Raw genomic sequence first — 18,611 nt, forward strand, 5'->3', positions numbered from 1 at the left:
AAAGTTGTCGGTGCCAATATTTTCGGCGATTTAATTTGCAAATCGTTCCAGCTCTAAATTCTTATTGTGACTTATATTTTGCATCCTGTGATCAAGATTGAAAACCCATATATGTTGGTGGCCTGATTTGGTGACTACACGCAACATGACCCCCACCATCCACATGGGCTTGGCCAAGCTTAGTATTGCACACAAGACGGGCCAGTGAAAGTTGGAGATACCACTTAACAATGTGGGTGGTAGTGACCAAACAAAGTCTGTGAAGGGGTTGTTCCCCCGCTCAACATTGAACGCGCAGCTTTGCCGAGTGTGAAACGTTAAACTTATCTCGGACTACGGCTGGTGTAGGTATTTCGAGTTCCTCAATCCACTGAAGAAGGTCCCGGCACACGGAGGAAAACGTCGGACATTGCGCCCAAGGACACGCGGTAACATCCCGAAACCTCCCCCACCCCCTCTCTGCGAGTTTGGAATTTGGGACCGCTGCCTTTCTTGTCTGTGGTTGCATCCGCATTGAAATAAATGAAGAATAATATTGTACAACGCTGATACAAATATTTGCTACATCCAGTGTCAAAGTAACAATAACAGTAATAAATAATAATATGTTTATTTCAACGTAAATTCCTCATAGTACATACAATGACACAGCACTACATAGCATCGATAGTTGAATACAGGGTAAATAAACGTAAGTTGGGTAATAAATAAATAATCACCTGCTGTCCCCAACATAAAAACTGGCTAAATACCAATACTGATCATTAGAAAGAAGACTTCTGGGCGGCAGTGACGTTTCAGAAACTAAGACCATAGAGTCCGTGGCATCATCACTCTGGCCACTACCCAATGGGAGCAGTTGGTGGGGGTGGGGCGGAATCGTCGTCGATGAGCACGTGCCGCGCCTGCCACAGAGGTTGCGGGTGAATTGAAAAGCGGTGCAGGTGAACGCGACACGATTGGGGGACGTCGTCCTGGAGTGTGGTCCAGAAAAAAAAATCGGTCACGTCCATAGTTCAAGTAACGACGAATCCCCACCACACCCCTCTTCATTTCCATATTCACCACGGTAAAAAAAGAGTCACATGTATCCCGTCTCCATAATTTTTAAAATACCATCGTATTTGGAATGCACCTCTAAGAAAGATTATGCTGCACTTGCACGTGCGTTGCGCAGATTTAATTTCGGCCGTAGAACATAATATCTCCATCGTCATTACGGCCCTTCGAGGAGATGACTTCAGTGAATTGGAGGGTAACCCATATTTGACCGCACCGCACGCAATTTGCAAAGCCGTGACCTCCACCCTTAGCGCTGAAGGTGGTTGGAATAAAAATGCACCGGCAAGAGACCGTGAGATGACCTTGAGTTAAAATCGTCCACAGCTCAGTTGACTCCCGCCCTGCACCGTTGACAATACCATCGATCGTACGTTTTTTTATTAAATGATACCGAATGAGGTAAAGAACCAGTACCGGACGTTGTATAAAACTGAAAAGTAAAAACGAAAACTCTCCGTGAGAACACGTGTTATGAAGAGTTACCACGTACAATCACCACTGGGTCTTTCATTGCCACCCGTTTAATAATTTAGCGTCGCGAAATCATTCCAAGAGAGTGAAAGGATGCCACAGGGCTCATTGTCATAAACATTCATTGGAGAAGCCTTACACAGTGTTTATGTACAGCCCGTTTGTCAAGCCACTGCTGGATGAGAGCCTTCCCCAACGCCTTCACCACGTGGGTTGGTGAAGGTTGGGGAAGTGCAGAACAATATATTTTGCTACCATGCCCCCTCTGCTGCCCACAGCTTGTTACTCCACCTGTCTTGTGCGCATGGTAGTCATCCATGCAAGCACTGTCCAAGTTCACACCATGCCCAGCTTCTGAGACCTGATGAGATCTGATGAGATCTGAGATCTGATGGGATTGGGTGTACTCTGAGTGATTTTGGACAGAGGCATAGCCGAAAAATAAAAATGTAAATTCATTTTAGAATTGCTGGCCCCTCGTATGCTCAATGCGTCTCCAGACACTCCGGTTTCCTCATCCCGCATCAAGACAAACATAACACGTTTGACCAACATTTAGAAATTCTGTGAAATTTCCCTGCATAAATAAGTAAATCATAATTATTATCGATTGGACGTAAATGTACACATTACCAGCGCCGGGTTAACGCAAGGACTTTAGGGGGCTGCAGCCCAGGGTCATGGACTGAGGTCCACCCCCCCCCCCCCCAATATATATAGATATCCTGAACACAGATTTATAATTGTTGAAAGAAAATACTATGATAAATTCGAATGTGGAATTTTGTCATGAAAGCAATAGCTTTAGAATTTGTTGGTCACATTTACAACCGAGAGTTTGTTGGTCACATTTAAACCGAGGTGAATAACAATGGAGCGTTTGATATTAGATGTGTCTGATGGCAGTAAACCCCTCAAGGGAATTGAATATACAAAGAGGGCCTCCCCTCCACCCAAAAACTATGACAACCCAGGGCCCCCATCAAACTGAATCCAGCCTCGACCGTTAAGTTACTATGCCAATTCGACTGGCTCAAACACCTTGACCTTCAATTTCCTGGGAGTGTAGCTGATGTATTTGTTACAGCCAATAATGGTACAATGGCGGCCTACGCTTAAATCCACGCGATAGTACGAGCGCAAAAGTCCACACGATGAGACCAAACCAGGGAGAGAGAGAAAAAAAACCCTCAACACCCTCATCATCAGCATCGTCTTTTCATAGAAAAACACAGTAAGGGTGACATTCAGGGAGAGAGTTATCTGTCTTTCAACTCTGAAGAAAGTTAATTGCCTGAATCATCAGCCTAGCCTATGTTTTATACACGGTATACACACAGATGCTTTGCCACACATCCTTTGGAATTCCACTCCTAGTTTTTTGTTGTTGCAATGGTACTGTACAGCTCTCAGATGGGTTATTTTTGTGGTTGTACTGCATGTTGCACAGTTTGATGTCCGACGTTTCACTCCATGTGCCAGGAGCTTCTTCAGGAAGTGAATTCTCAGCATGTGGAGAAAAACGTCAGACGCAGTGCCTAACAATGCGTGGTACAAGCAGAACGCACATCGGAAAAATTTGAAATTATTTTTTCGTGTCAATAGCGCCCTTCATAATTCGTGTACAAATTGACACATTTTGCTCACTCTCGTAAGGACGCTATTTTTTCTTGGGTGGGTTCTCATCGAACACCTCGTGATAAAAAAAACAACAACAAAAACGTATGTGAGGAATGCGTTGCCAAAATTTCACCACTCGGTTCAAACTCCTGCAGAATTCTACCGGCAAATGAATAACGGTGTATTTTTCTGTTCTATGGCGGCGTTGACGATGAAGATGGTGGTGAGGTGGCGGTCTTCAGTCTGTCCTCCCACACCAGTGCCAAAGCAGTTTGTTGATTTAATTTGAACGAGATTAAAACTCACGGCTCACTTTAGGCTTGCCGGATAAATAGTCAGGGTCAAAGTTCAAGCGTCCTCTCACGTGCAAAATAAACATTGGGCGGCGCTCATCTTCCTTGGCGGTCCTGAGCCAGCAGTGGACATTCCACATTCCTGTGGCAGGCACCAGTCTCTCGAAAAAATAACCCACTCTTGACTTAGCTTAACTTGGGAGGGATGACGAACCGGGCGAACCGCCAACCATGATTTTGAGATCGCGACTTTTCGTGTGTGAGTTAGACACCCTGCCATGGTGCCTCCCAGCAGGATAAATAAGAGGATATTAACATTATAAATGTATACATGTTCAAATAAACACCAGGCGAAGAAGTAAAAGGAAGATGGGAACCAAAAAATAAGTAAACGGCTCTTGTCTCATAAATTCATCCCCTAGGCTGTGTGTGTGTTCGGATCAGCTGATGCAAATTTGTAGTTTCGTAAATGAGAGAAAAAAATCAGAGCCTTTAAATTCAGTCAGGCACTTCATCATAGAGCTCTTGTGATGTCACCATATTGGTGTGGTAATCCTTGTCACCCTTCACACCCAGTCACCCTTCACACCCAGTCACCACCCAGTCACCCTCCACATCCAGTCACCCTCCACACCCAGTCACCACCTAGTCACCCTCCACACCCAGTCACCCTTCACACCCAGTCACCACCCAGTCACCCTTCACACCCAGTCACCCTTCACACCCAGTCACCACCCAGTCACCCTTCACACCCAGTCACCACCCAGTCACCCTTCACACCCAGTCACCACCCAGTCACCCTCCACACCCAGTCACCCTCCACACCCAGTCACCCTCCACACCCAGTCATCCTTCATACCCAGTCACCACCCAGTCACCCTTCACACCCAGTCACCCTTCACACCCAGTCACCACCCAGTCACCCCTCACACCCAGTCACCCTTCACACCCAGTCACCACCCAGTCACCCTTCACACCCAGTCACCACCCAGTCACCCTTCACACCCAGTCACCCTTCACACCCAGTCACCACCCAGTCACCCTTCACACCCAGTCACCACCCAGTCACCCTCCACACCCAGTCACCCTTCACACCCAGTCACCACCCAGTCACCCTCCACACCCAGTCACCCTTCACACCCAGTCACCCTTCACACCCAGTCACCACCCAGTCACCCCTCACACCCAGTCACCCCTCACACCCAGTCACCCTTCACACCCAGTCACCACCCAGTCACCCCTCACACCCAGTCACCCTTCACACCCAGTCACCCTTCACACCCAGTCACCCTCCACACCTACTCACTCTTCACACTCAATCACCCTTCACACCCAGTGAATATTTGCTCAGTAGGAGGTCACTCATTCTCCTCTGCTGTTCCCGTAGTCCTGAATCCCCTTCCTCCAGCCACCCAGGCTGTTCACCATCTACCCCTGCTCAATTGGCGAGATTTGAGGCCTGCCTATGACTGACTGCCTGGTTCTCTCTATGAATTAAACATCGCCTGCTGTTCCTGTACAGCGTGTTTAGATGCAATCACTTTTTCACTCTATATACATCCAAGCTCTACATCAAATCAAATCGTCGTGATGATAAATGGATCGGAGTGCCATCATGGTGTCACAACCAGAGCGTCATAACGGCACACCTGACCGCGAATTTGAAAGTATTTTTTTGTTTTTAATCCAATAACGAAGGCAGCGTCAGACTCGCCAGTCCCACAGCCCAGGGCAACGACCTCCGGTTTGCGTCGGCATAGATAAGAGCCATTCATGTTTTGGTACTACATCTGCCTTCAGCCGTATCGCATCCGAGGCTTGATTTCGAACGGGTCTCTCTGAGTCAGCGACCCGGAAAACTATTTTCTGTGTCCGGCGCACCACATCGAGTAGACCTCTCGCGATGGCTGTGGCCACTCATCACACGCCACCCACTCCAGTCCACCAGCGACCACGAGCCCTCCGGTCGATGTCGTCGATGAGCAGCGCAGCGTGAATCGGGCCGCAATCATCCTCATCATTATTTAGAATGCATTTTTTTTTTTTTCAAGGGAGGGCAGGCGAGGAGCAGGGGGCCGAGGCGGCAGCATCCTCAGCGGCGAGCATGGCGCGACCGTCGCCCGAGAAGTCTTCGGCTCCCCCGGCGTCCCCGCCGGGCAGAGGTGGGGGGCTGTCTCCCCGCAGCCGCTTGAACCGGCGGTCGGGATACTCGCTGTTGTCGAAGGGCAGCCGGTGGACGCACTGCACATGCGTCTTGAGGTTTCCCTTCTGCGAGGCGCTGTAGGGGCAGTGCCGGCAGCGGTAGGGGCGCTCGCCTGGTCGACGTCGCAGGGGCGTGGGAGCGGGGGCAGGGGTGTGGTGGAGGGGGGGGGGGGACACACAGAGAGATGCAAGGAATTAATTCACCATCACCTCCATTGCCATCCCGACACGGATGAAAGAGTCACATGAGCAGTGGCAGCTGGTGGGTAAAACTATTGGTTGGGCACGGAAGCCCAAGCTGGACGGGGGGGTGCCCCGGGTGCGAGATGTTAACTCCCTCGCCTGGTATGCAGGAGGTCGTGGGTTCGATCCCGACCCCGACGCCTGTATATCTTTAGTTTACATGTTCACCCAGTGATCCCGTGGAATATTTTCCAATTCCCTCCGGTGTATCCTTCCACATTTAGAATCGACGTGCGTTTAGAGTTGAGCGAATATGGGTAAGTAAGTGCGTTTAGAGTATTTGGCTGCTGCTATAAATATCCACGTGATAATTCACTTCGTTGAGCTATCATTTGTGACCAGGTCACTTCTGAAAAAGAGACATATATATCTCTCAGTGGGCTTTATCTGATAAAATAAAAAATAGTTTATAGTTTACTGCAGGAGTTTCAGGAAGAATTTCCTTCTCTCTGTTGCCATGATCGATTGAACAATGGTGAGATAACTTGTGATAAAATACAAAGGGAAGAATATGTTGTTGTTAGCTCATTGCAAAAAAAAATGTTTTTTCAAACTCGATTTGGTGCTTTCGTGACTGCAGGAATTATTCTTTGGTTCTTTCGGTGAAGTTACGTATTATTTTCTATTGATACGTGACTTTACCGAAAGAAGCAGAGAATAAATGTTTTTTCGTCATTATCATGAGCAGGCTTTTGTTAAGGTCTTATTTTACCTATATTCAAATGTGGAGCCCAGGCCCCCACTGACCCTGAATGAATGACAGCCGCCACAGGGCCTAACAACGAGGAGAGCAAGTCCACAAGCTATGCAACAGCCACAAAGGGTTGCTGTGATACCATTTTTACAAAATTACACGACATTGCATTTCCAGAATATGATGAACGTCGCGATACACGTCCATAACTTTGTAATTTGCAGTTTGCAGTTTTATTGTACTGTTTTTGTGCTTTGTTCTATTTTTAACAAAGGTCGGTGACATTGCTGAGCGGTCACGCCGCCCACTGCAGAGGTTCGCGATTCAAAACCAGCGGCCGCCCTGGTTAATGCTGCAGTTGTAACAACCGTAACACCGCACTCAATTTGTTGCACAGCGGACGTTAAAGATCCCGTGACGCCATTCGCAAGAGTAGGCCATCGTGTGTTGGCGTCATGCTCTAAAATTTCCCAAATATACAAAAACACAAATGACTAGATTTGAATATACGTAGCAATCACCGGCCCCTCTAGGCACAAAACTTGTTTGGACTCTCCTGAAAGAGAGACTCAGTGAGGCTTCGGTGGGTAACCAAGCATAGTAGTAGTAATAATAAAATAACATGGAAAAGTTTGTCAACTGCAATTCACTTATAATAAGCCTGTTAGATGTATTTTAATGATTGCAGCTTTACAATCTATGAGGCTGATAAACGCACACGCTGCCAGTTACACGAGGAGTAACGAAATCATTAAATAGACTAAAAACAATGAGGTCACATATCTGCCACGCCATCAATTACCCCAGAAAGCATCTTGCAAAGCCCTAACTTAATGAGTAATAGCTATTTCTCGACAACTTTAATTCTCGTACTTTTGTTATTTCATAAATATTTGGTCAGTGAAAAATATTTTTTTTTCTTTTTACATGGGCCACAACGATCACAACATGGTAATCATTTGCAAAGTTGACAATACACTTATCGTAGACCTTATATCGCACAATATACTTTAATATTGCCCGATCGCAGCAACCCTACGACCTCGAAGATCTAGATATTAAAAATCGTTGGTGAAGCACAAAATATTTCCACGCACGGCACATGACACCCATCGTACCTACGAGTCTTAGAACTATGCCCGGCTGCCTTTGTTTCCCCAGTACTTATGTTTATGTTGGGCCTACCCTCGGGACAGGTTCAGACTTTCATCACTGATGTTGGCCGGGAGCGGGCTATTGAACTCCGATCGCCAGGTTCGTAGCACAGTGAGCTAACCAACAGCGCCACCGCTGCACCAACCACAAACAAAGAGAAAGATCCCCCGTATAACTTTAACAGACTATTGGGGCAAGTCTTGTTAGTGAGCACCTACGAAACCCGAAACGGCACACGAGGGGGTGGCCAACGCCACGCCCGGCCGCCTTTGTCTCCCCAGTGGCGATGTTAACACACCACACCAGGTATTCATTTGAGGCTGAATCGACCTAGGGGAGGCCCGGGACCGGTTCAGATAATCGCGACTTGTGTTGCGCAGCTCGCTAACCGCTACACCACCGCTCACCCCACACACAAACATGCACATACAAACACACATGCACACATCCATTTTATTTACAATAATTTGCCATATCCGATCAGGAAAGCAAGTGCTTGTTCACGCAGAAGCAATGCCATTCAGGATATCACTTTGTAAAACGTTGCATGTAACATATTGACCTTGTCTGTCAAAGATGATCGTGTTTTCATCTTGGTGTTTACGTTTTGGTTGTTGTTTCAACTGCAATGTTAGTTCTTGCAAGGAATATGCAGTACGTAGGCTTTAGAGAATTTGTAGCAAAAAGGATTTTAAGGTGGGTGGTGGAGGTCACACCTTGCTTTCGTCGGCTGAGAAGAACGATGGGAAAATACGATGTAAAAGCAATGGAAATTCACGTTAAATGTGGCAGATTGCGTATCTTTAAAATACTCAATTCCGTATAGAGAAGCACACACAAACAGAGGAATATCCGCTTTGTGCTTCCCTCATTATTCAGGCCCCAGGCGCAATCAAAAACTGATTACAAGCAAGGCAAATAGTCGGACTAATTAGTAAAATGTTCCTCTTTTTGGGGTGTGCAAAAAATACGGAGGAAAACGTAACAATGCCTAGAAACAAATTTTAACTCTTTAACCCACTTTTTGCCATGTGAATCGACAACTATTCGGCGTCCTTAATGCGAATGTTCTATTACAAACGTGAAAAACATCCGCAGATTTCTATGTTGGGATCGATTAGCAGCCGCACTAATCTGGACTTTTGTGCGTCATCCGTTTGTCTCTTAGAGAGCGCGAGTGAAATATTTTTCATGCACAGGCAACGAGGCACACACGTGTTACGCACTATATTATGTCAGCTGTAAATAATATGACGTCAAGTGAACAGAAACACACATTGCGTTGAATACTTGCAGTACAGTGTGCATAAATATGTATAGCGACGATGTTGCTGTGTTTTAACGCTGAAGCGCGCTCGGGATTTGCCGTGCCGTGCTTTTGCTACAGCTCGCAATGCAGAAGTCAGCAGGTTCCTTTCGATCTCCCGGCGCGGTGGTTGAAGGGGTGGCGAAGTTCCGAACTCCACCGACGCCGCACTCTCTCTGTCCACCCGGCGGTATAAACGAGTCGTAACCTTTTGGCCACTGTCACCACCGCCCCCTCCTGTGAAGGTTTCCTCGGCTTGGCTAGGAAGTTGGTGATTGTATGCCAGTAGACCTTAATGGGCTCGTTTCTTTGTTGTGATAACTTTCTTGTTGTTCGTGATGTTTTTTGTTTCGGTGCCATTTCCTAATTTGTTTTTTTCATTTTTGCCTTTTCCTGTAGTAGCAGGGGTTTTCATTTGCTCGGTATGTATGTGTGAGTGTTGGGCTTCTGTCGCACCATCTGTATATGGGATTCGGTCCTTACGAATATAATAAATTAATTAATGCATAGCGTTTTTGGATGCTGTTGGCATGAATGACGCTAATTAAAATTAAAGTACAGGAACTCTTCTACTTACGAACATTCGACTTAGGAACTTTCAGAGATACGAACAAACCTGTCCGTATGTCCAGTTGCCTGTTCAGACCGTCGTAAGTTCAACCGTCGCGCAATAGATGGCGGTGGTTGTGCGGTGTCATTACTCAGCATTCCCATTCATTACCCAGCATTTCTGCCTGGGCCACTGCCATTGGCTGTCGTTGTGTTGTCGCTGTGCAGTTCACTACGATGCTCAGCTTTTCACGAACATTATCAACCCCCATCATGTTTCAGAAGCGTGAGAGTGGTAGTAAGAAGAACTGGTGGCATCTACAGGAGATCATACAACTTTTAAAGACATTCCCCGTGTTTAGTGTACATGCCGTACATGTTTGGAAGTTGGATATACAAACAAATCGACATACGAACAGACCTCTGGAACCTAACTCTTTCGTGAGTAGAGGAGTCCCTGTATTATAATTGGTTACATCACCAATATTCAATCGGCAAGCCACGCATGTTAAGGAAGTCCAGTGGGGTAAAGTGTAGCCACTGCCACCTCTTCCAAGATGCGCGATCAGTGCGGAAGAGGAGGCCAAAATAGCCTCCAGAATGGCTCTCCAGAGCTCACTCGAGTGGAGGTCGTTCCACCAGCAGTGGCATGAGCGGGCTATTGCAGGGCTGTGCCTTTGCCATTGTGCCTTAAATACAAGGAGGCACAATTGTAAAAAAAAATATTTATATTAAGACATTTTTTACATTTTTAATTTAATCGCACGGGGTCAGGGGACTTGTAATCAGATCGGCGAGTCCAAATAAAGTCACGTGGAGTTATAAAGCAGCCTTCCCGGCTGGGTGGGTGGTCTCACATTCGTACCTCTGAGCTCCGTACTTATAGGTTCAAATCCTGGCAACGTAAACAATCTGATCCTTCCTTACTGGTCGTCAGCCAGTGTTGCTTATTGCTTACTTGTCCATGCACAGGTCATCGTCTGTCCGCTGCTGGATGAGGGCCCTCTCCCGTGCAAGCTCGCATCTGTCATTGGGGGTTCATTTTACCAACACTTGCACGGGGCCTTAGATGTACAGCACAGCAATGGATTTTCTACGTATGTATGTTTTGAACTTCTTTCTCACCATACATAGCCGACCGTGCAAATCGGAGATGCTTAACAAAACTAACACGGCCCTCTGCTGACAACTCAGTCCTCACCGCAGCCTATAACACCTGTTATGTGCGTCGGTGGTTGGGCCTATGCGAGCGTGGAATCCAGGCTCAAACCTGCTCGCTTCCGATATCTGAAGGGATCAGGCACACTCCTGGCGATCTGATCACCGTGTAAAATATCAATAATATAGTTTTGGGGGTGGGGGAAAAAGCACTTAAATGGAACCTTAATAATATTTCCTCTATCTATGTAAAATGACGCTTTTTAATTGATTGCACTCTCAAATTGAACAATGGGAGAAGCCAAGAATGTGACTAAAAGACGCCGCAGATCCAATCCATAATTGTTATAATTTCCGCGCACATTTATAGCGCGGTGAAAGTGAGCGGGATGCTAATGAATAACTCACGCTTGTATAAGCTCGGGAAATGAAATTGCTAAATTACTGTACACAGCACTGTATAATTACGGATGACCCCTGCGCAAACCAGTAACGGATTTATAATGCCGCACGGCGATAGCATTAATAATAATAATCCTTTATTTACTCAGAAAAGCCTCGCTGAGCCTCTTTATTTAGGAAAGCTCTGCCTGCGATGTTCCGCACACATCCCTTACTGGTCATTTTGCTCCAGGGGAAGCCGCAGTTTGCCGGAGAAATCCCACGGAAAACACAACGCGGGACACGGCTCCAAATGACCAACAGTATTTTGATGGTTTCCTGACCTCGCTTTCCCTTCAAATGGCTGTCTAAAGCCCAAGACAAAGCTCCTTCCCACTGGTAGTCCACACAGGTAGCTGGGGCGAGCGCTGTTAGCGAGCAGCACGAGGGGGGGGGGTGGCTCCTGCCTACAAAATATCGTCATCACGTGATTGTAGTAACTTTTTTATGATTTTTTCTGACCCAAAAAAATCTATATGTATGAAAAGACACTGCAATCAAAGTTCGATATTAAATACCTATTACCCATTGCCTGAGTGATTTGCTCGATGTTATCCCTTGTAAATGAAGGTACGGCTGATAGATGATGACACCAACAGCATCTTCATGGCTGGTTTGAATAATTCATTATTTTAGTGCAGCCGACAGAATGTGCATTATAAGCATTATAGATCTTAAAGTTGCAGTGCTTAGAGAAGACTTAAGGCAGCATTATGTTAAGTGAAGTGCCGTCAGAGAACACTTAAGTAATCTCTATCATTACTTACTGAACATGCAGCAGGCGCACATACAATAAGGGACAAAAAAATGCAAAATGCAATTCCAAGCTTATGAGAAGCTGACATCGAGATGATCATCGTCACATCTTGAAAATGTTAATATCGTATTCTGAGAAAAAATATCACGGCAACCGCTAGTGCCAATGCACAGAGACTCGCTCTCCCGTTTCGGTTTTTTTTTTATTTTCCCTTATTCACCTTCGCACGAACCGCGGTCGCGTTGCCGTCCATCGTCGCAGCCTCACAAGCGCCGTTGCTTACGGGGGGGAAATTCGTGCAAAGCGCCACCGCGAGGAATTAAGGGGGCTCATAAAATTCCATGGACTTCCTTCCATTAGAGAAAGCGCGCGCGAGAGAGACCCGCAGAGACGCGCAAAAAGTACAAAAGCTCGCGGCGTCCCTCTGGAAACGGGAGAGGCGTGGGGAGCGATGTAACCCCCGGCTCGTTTCGCCGGGTGCGGCGAAAGGGGGGCGGGGGGGGCGACACCTTTGATAATAGCGGCTTTGATGGAGGAGGATATCTTCACTGAGATATCATGCCGCATTATGGGTTACCCCCAGGCTGCAATGAGTCAACAGCATTTTGATAATTGTACTCGCAGTGCAAATGAGTTTCACAAACAACAGGTTTTCGTAGCCAACGCAATTATCCGTACGGGATTTGCTTTTGGGGTTAGGCCACGTAGTGGTTTTACGCCAAAATTCCGATCTTGGCACGCATAAATAGAGTGCCACGTGTAAGTAATATCTGTGCGAACGTGACAATCGTGTCAGGTGGTTGAGGGTTAATGACAATTTTTTTTGGCATAAAACTACCGCCGCCTGGCTTGATCCAATAACCAAATGTGGATCCCAAATGAGTCTATGCATACATTTGTATTGACTTTCGAAGGATTTTTCTGCTACTAAACATCTGCTCGTGGGAAACTCTACTGATGGCAATGTAAGACGATTCTTTTTTTTAGAAACATTCTTAAAATTACAATTCTATCAGGGCCCCATGGTGTCCAATGGACTTGGTGTGGAACAGTGAAGCGCCAGTCCGACCACCACACTCTGAACCTCGTGACCTTTCCAAGTTTGATACCAGGTCAGTGGCAACATTTTCAGTGGGGTGACCTTAACGTGCACGGCCTGGTACAAGCGCCGTGGTGATGTCACTGCTACTTAGTGGCGAATGGTAGTTGTTGTTGCAGTGGGGTGACATTGTCAGCAGACCAGGTCAGTTCAGCAGAATCCAACGTTGCACTGTACTGTACTATGCTACCCAAAATCAATGCCGCTTACCATCGCCAACCGGCAGTTTCTCGTGTGGTGAAGCAGGGTCAAACAACTCCAATGGCCAACACGTCAGTGTGGGGTAGCCTTCATCCAAACAATTAATTGACGAAGGGCAGGAGGTTGTTTTATATACTTCACTCGGAATAAACTTGGTCTCGGATAAATATCAAGAAATGGACTGCAATTCACCAGTATAATTTCAGTTAAAAAATCATCATCATCACTTGAGTAATGTGTAGAAGGACGGCACAAAATCCACCGAGCGTCTGGACATAGATGGCTTAATTCTTGGCCTGTGTTCATCCTGCAGTGGGTCAGCAAAGGTGCTGTACACCATTATCATTTGACGAATTGACATTGTATTTCTAGTAAACGAAGTCTTGAAGAAAACAACAACTCCGTACCGTATTATTATTATTTGATTCTGAATCTTCATCATCATCGTCGTCATCACCATCATCATCACTTTCGTGGTTAACAACCACTGTAGAACAGTAGAAAATGTTCAAATAAACTTGGCACAAAGCAAATGTATATGTGAAACTAGCGCAAAAACCAAAACGGTTGCTAATAATAACAAAAATGTTGTGAACATTCCTTGCGACCGCAGAGGGCGTCCTGCTAATCCTGCGACGCGTGCACGTACACACACCGACGCACACACGCACACTCCGACAGCATCTCTGCACGTGGGCAACGCGCCCAACAAAGTAGCAAAACGTCTCGCAGCCCTCCTGCTGGATGAGGGCCTCCTCCCCACGCCGCGCGTGTCACGGGGGGGGGGGGGGGGGGGGCGCCGTTTCACCGGATTGCACCGTTGGTGGCCCAGTGCGGCTCGTATGACGGCGTGCGACGTGTACGTGAGAAGCTCGTCGGTGCAGTATATAACGCCGGGCTATGCCCCCGATGCTGGACAGCGTGGCGCTTCACGACGGCGTGCGACGCATTTGCTCAAGGGCGATTTCTCCTTGCTGACACAAAAAATGTAGTCTTCATACGGGGTGATCCATTTATAGACACTCCACCACTGATTGCAATACGCTTTGTGTGTTTAGTTTGTTGTGCTTACCCAGCACCTCCGATTCGCACGGTTGGCTACGTACGGTGCGAAAGAAGTTCAACATACACACACACACACATCCCCTCTTTACTATATTCTCAAAATCTGGCAGACTGTTGTACCAACGATGGCTCCATATCTTATAGAGGGGAGGGGTAAAAAAATATAACCTATGAAATAACATTTGTGGGAGATCTGCAGAGGCTCCAATAATAATACCGCGCCACACTCCCTCTCTCGTACAGCGAAGGCGACTCTAGGCCAGCATTCTTCACTGCAAGGCCCGCGGGCCACTTGCTGGCCCGTGACGTGCGGCCTCCGTCAATGCACAAAAGTGAAAAAACGCCCCCATCATCATCATCGTCATCATCGTCATCATCGTCATCATCGTCGTCGTGCTGCTGTCACAAACCTCAACAATGGTTTCAAATAATGAGTGGCGGCCCTCACGCTGATGATGTCTTATCGGCGACGGTGGCCGCCCGGATGAAAATTAGTGAAGAGCACAGAGCGAGGAGGAACCACAGACGAGCGGTGAAGGCAGCAGCCACGCAGTGATGAACTAAGGCGTCATGTCCCCCCCCCCCACCACCACCAAGCTCTGTGGTCCTCTATATATTAAGCTATTATCGGCCAACTAATAAGTGTTTATTACAGTGGGGTATCTATGGATGGATCACCATGCGATAACCCGGCGAGTTAAAAAAAGGGGATTAAGCATGGAAAAGGCAAAGCGACTGAAATATTTGTTTACGCCAAAGAGTGAAGTGTAATACTTCAATTTAAATGGAACACACTTAAAGAGTTATTCATGGTCATCATCAGCAGCCCTTGAGTCAATCCACTGCTGGATGAAGGCCTCCCCAAGCCGCTGGCATCCTGCACGGTCCTGCGAGATGTAATAAACACTCACGCGCTCAGAGTAACGGCTAGACATCATGACATTAGACGCGTCGAAAAATATAAATTACGATCACGATGGGAAATTAGAATTGCAAGCTCTGACAGATTTCGAATAAATCACGCGATTAAACAACGTCCTGTCATGTAACTGCCAAGGATCTCTTGAAACTCGCACCGGCCGGCGTGGCAGCGTATGGTCAAACAACGCCCATGCCGACACGGTGTGGTGGAGGCTTTCCATCCACCATTTGGGCTGACGAAAGGGGCTGCAATTGTCCTTACGGTACAACCAAGACTATGGCCAGATCTCCTAGAATGAGCCTGATCTCTTCAGACCTCGGAAGTTTCCACCGGCGACCACCATGCATCACAAAGGCATCATGGGTTGTTGCGGTGCGACATTGTGCATAGCGGAGATGGAAAGCAGAAACACAAATTGTTGTACTGTTCTTCTAGGCTTCCACGTCTGTGCTCCCTGCCTTCACCGACCGACCCGCACTGACCCGCCGTGGTGAAGTACAATCAAACAGCCGGGAGGCCCTCATCCAGCAGTGGAGTGACAAAAGCGCTGTGCAAATACATCGCTGTCTGATGTGTTCTTTCGGGTCGTATCTATCGTTTTTGCTCGGCACAATGGTGATCTGACGTTTCGCTCCGACGATTCAGTTCCTGAAGAAGCGCACAGCGCTCGGAGAGAAACGTCGGACATGATCCCGAAGAGCGCACGACGCAACGCCAATACAGTGGCAAGATGTTAACTCCCTCGCCTGGTATACAGGAGGTCGTGGGTTCGATCCCGATCCTGAGGCCTGCTGCTGTATTTTTGTTTGCATGTTCTCCCCGTGGTTGCGTGGATTTTTCTTTGTCTCTGGTTTTTCCCTCCACATTTAGAAACGTGCATTTATACAAGTCCACGTGTTACAGCCACTTCGTTGAACCATCGTTTGTGGCCAGGTCAATCCTGACAAAGAGCTATATAGCTCAGTGGGCCTTACCTGGTTACCTGGTGAAATAAAATTAGTCAGTTCTTTCGTTTAATTTGAATACGCGTCGGAGAAGCAATGCAGCACGACCGCGGAAACCAACTGCACAGTTCGCGCATCGCCGAGCGAACAGCTGAAGCGTGACTCAGTGTCCACGCTTTCGTCGTGTGATACACGTGCAACTCTTACAGCTGAATACGAGCAAAACAAAAACATTATTCGCGGACAAATCGCATTCTCCGCGGTGCCGCCGCTGCTGGGAATACCGGTGTGTGATCGCAGGTGAGTCCGCAGGTGGCTGGGCTGGCTGAACACCTTGCCGCACTGCTTGCACATGAGGTCTCCCTGGCCACGCACGTGGCTCTTCATGTACCCTGCCGACCGTCCCACGCACGCACGCACGCACACGTGACACCACCAGTGTGAGCCAAGCCAGCAGCTGGTCAGGGGACGGGGAGCCTGCGACGCGGTTGGGCCCGAGTTAAAAAAGCCTGCCGCGGCTCCGGTCCGGTGCGGCCCGCGGCTCCGTTCTGGCACGGCCCGTGACCAGATCAGGCGTTGTTATTGGGGTAACACCGGGGGTTGTATCTTTGAACGTCCTATTTGGCCCTCCCGTGATCGGGAGTTCAACCCCAGGTGGGCAATGGACTGTCACTCGTCGCTATCGCGGAGCAGCCGTTTGTCACCGTTGGTGATGTCGAGCCAGTGGTGGAATGTCCACGTTGCCATGGCGGATGCTTGCTCTGCCATGTGAGCGACCACTGCCGTCCTACAGAGTGGTACACGTTTCATTAACCGCCTTCGGATGATTGAGTTGAGCCGATTCCTGATCGGGATTTGAACGTGCCACCTTCCAATTGCCAGTCCTGCCGCGGTAACCACTTTGGCACCCCAGGGGTGCGGGGGGAGGGGTGCCCGTGGGGTGTCCAGACACCCGCAAAATAGTTTCGACATGGCCTACGAGAGATCCACGATTTCACACAGCACTCCGGGTGTTTTCAAGTCTCATCAACAAGGTGACACAAATGCCGATTATGCTGTCAGCAGCAACGCACAGTTGGCTCAGCAGTCACCTGTAGTCGTATAGATTTTATACAATTCACATTCTGGCTGTCGCTTGATGAGACTGGTTGTAGTTGCCGGCGAACGGTCACGGGTACTCGAATTGTAAGTGTTGTGGGTTTGCTCTCTAACACACCGGTGTGCTGAACCAGTAACCAATTGGCATGTTTTGTTAACGTGACAATCCTTACGAATTGGCTGTGTCGGGCGGTGGCGGTTTTCACGACACATTTATATTTATTCGATCTAACCCAACAAAAAAAAAAACCTCTTATGGGCAATTAACATAATTATAGCGTAGCAAAAACTCATGTTAGCCGTGATGAAGCAAGAGGAAGGGGGCGGTGGGGAACTCTGTGGATCCTGTCTGTAACCTTACCAATAACCAGGAGGAACATATCGCCAGGAGGGCACTGCCAACCTCCACAGTGTGTCTATGACCCCCCCACCCCCCTGGTGCCACTTTAGCGGTTGCAATCTCTTTATGTGGCCAATAAGGGGGAATTATGTGAGAACCATTTGAAATCAGCGGGGTTATCAAATAATGAAATCTTATTCGTGACATATATATTGGTACACCTTCCTACCTTGGTTGGTACCGATTTTGCTCTGGCCCATGGACTACTGACAGGAGTTTGCTTTAAGGTCAGGTTTAAACATCAGACTTGGACACCATTGTACTCAAAGACTGGCCACTCACGCTGGAACTGACAAAAGTACAATAAGCGACAAGAAGAAAGTCCCAAGATGCTTCCCAAAACTAAACTATTAAACTATAATAGTTTAGTTTTGGGAACTATAGAGAGCTATATAGCCCGCTGAGCTATATGGCTCTTTTTCAGAAGCGACCTGGCCACAAATGATAGCTCACCGAAGTGGCTAATCATGTGGAAATGAATAGCAGCCAAATACTCTAACCGCATGTTTATAAATGTGTGAGGAAAAACTGGAGAACCCAGGAGACAAATCCACGCAACCATGGGGAGAACATGCAAATTATAAATATACAGGCGTCAGGGTTAGGATCGAACCCATAAAGTTCTGTATAGCAGGAAAGGTTGTTAACATCTCGTCACCGCGGCGCCTCCAAAGATACGTGTAGGCAAATTAGGGACTGGGTGATGATATAACAATAGCAAGAGATTATTGTAAACATGCCATTTCCCCATAATGTAGTTGGCTTTTACAAAGGTATTCAACTTAAATTTGAATAAAAACTGATCTCTGGGGCTCTGATCATGATATTTTGCGGTTTTAAATGCTCTTTGCGACTTCAATACTTGAATGCTATCTGGAGGTGTTTTTTTAATGAACAAAGTGGTTTAAATTACTCTCAAATAAATATATGG

At 47.4% G+C, this 18,611-nt stretch overlaps 1 protein-coding gene across 4 annotated transcripts in view; it reads right to left on the reverse strand.

Moving 5' to 3' along the window:
• Nucleotides 1-594: 594 nt before the first annotated feature.
• Nucleotides 595-18,611, reverse strand: part of LOC116954085 (uncharacterized) — a 63,905-nt gene continuing 45,888 nt past the window's right edge. For 3 of the 4 annotated variants that reach the window (XM_032974507.2, XM_032974505.2, XM_032974504.2), the window contains 2 exons: nucleotides 16,467-16,574; nucleotides 595-5,761 (listed from right to left, as the gene is read on the reverse strand). In XM_032974507.2, the coding sequence (XP_032830398.2) occupies nucleotides 5,493-5,761; nucleotides 16,467-16,574 (377 nt within the window). In that variant the 3' untranslated portion in view covers nucleotides 595-5,492. Of the gene's footprint in view, nucleotides 5,762-15,111; nucleotides 15,204-16,466; nucleotides 16,575-18,611 lie in introns of all 4 variants that reach the window. The other variant, XM_076052087.1, reaches the window with a different exon arrangement.

The sequence above is a fragment of the Petromyzon marinus genome, chromosome 54 (genome assembly GCF_048934315.1).
Source record: "Petromyzon marinus isolate PM22_M1 ecotype Great Lakes invasive population chromosome 54, UKy_Petmar_22M1.pri1.0, whole genome shotgun sequence".
Taxonomy (NCBI): Eukaryota; Metazoa; Chordata; class Hyperoartia; order Petromyzontiformes; family Petromyzontidae; genus Petromyzon; species Petromyzon marinus.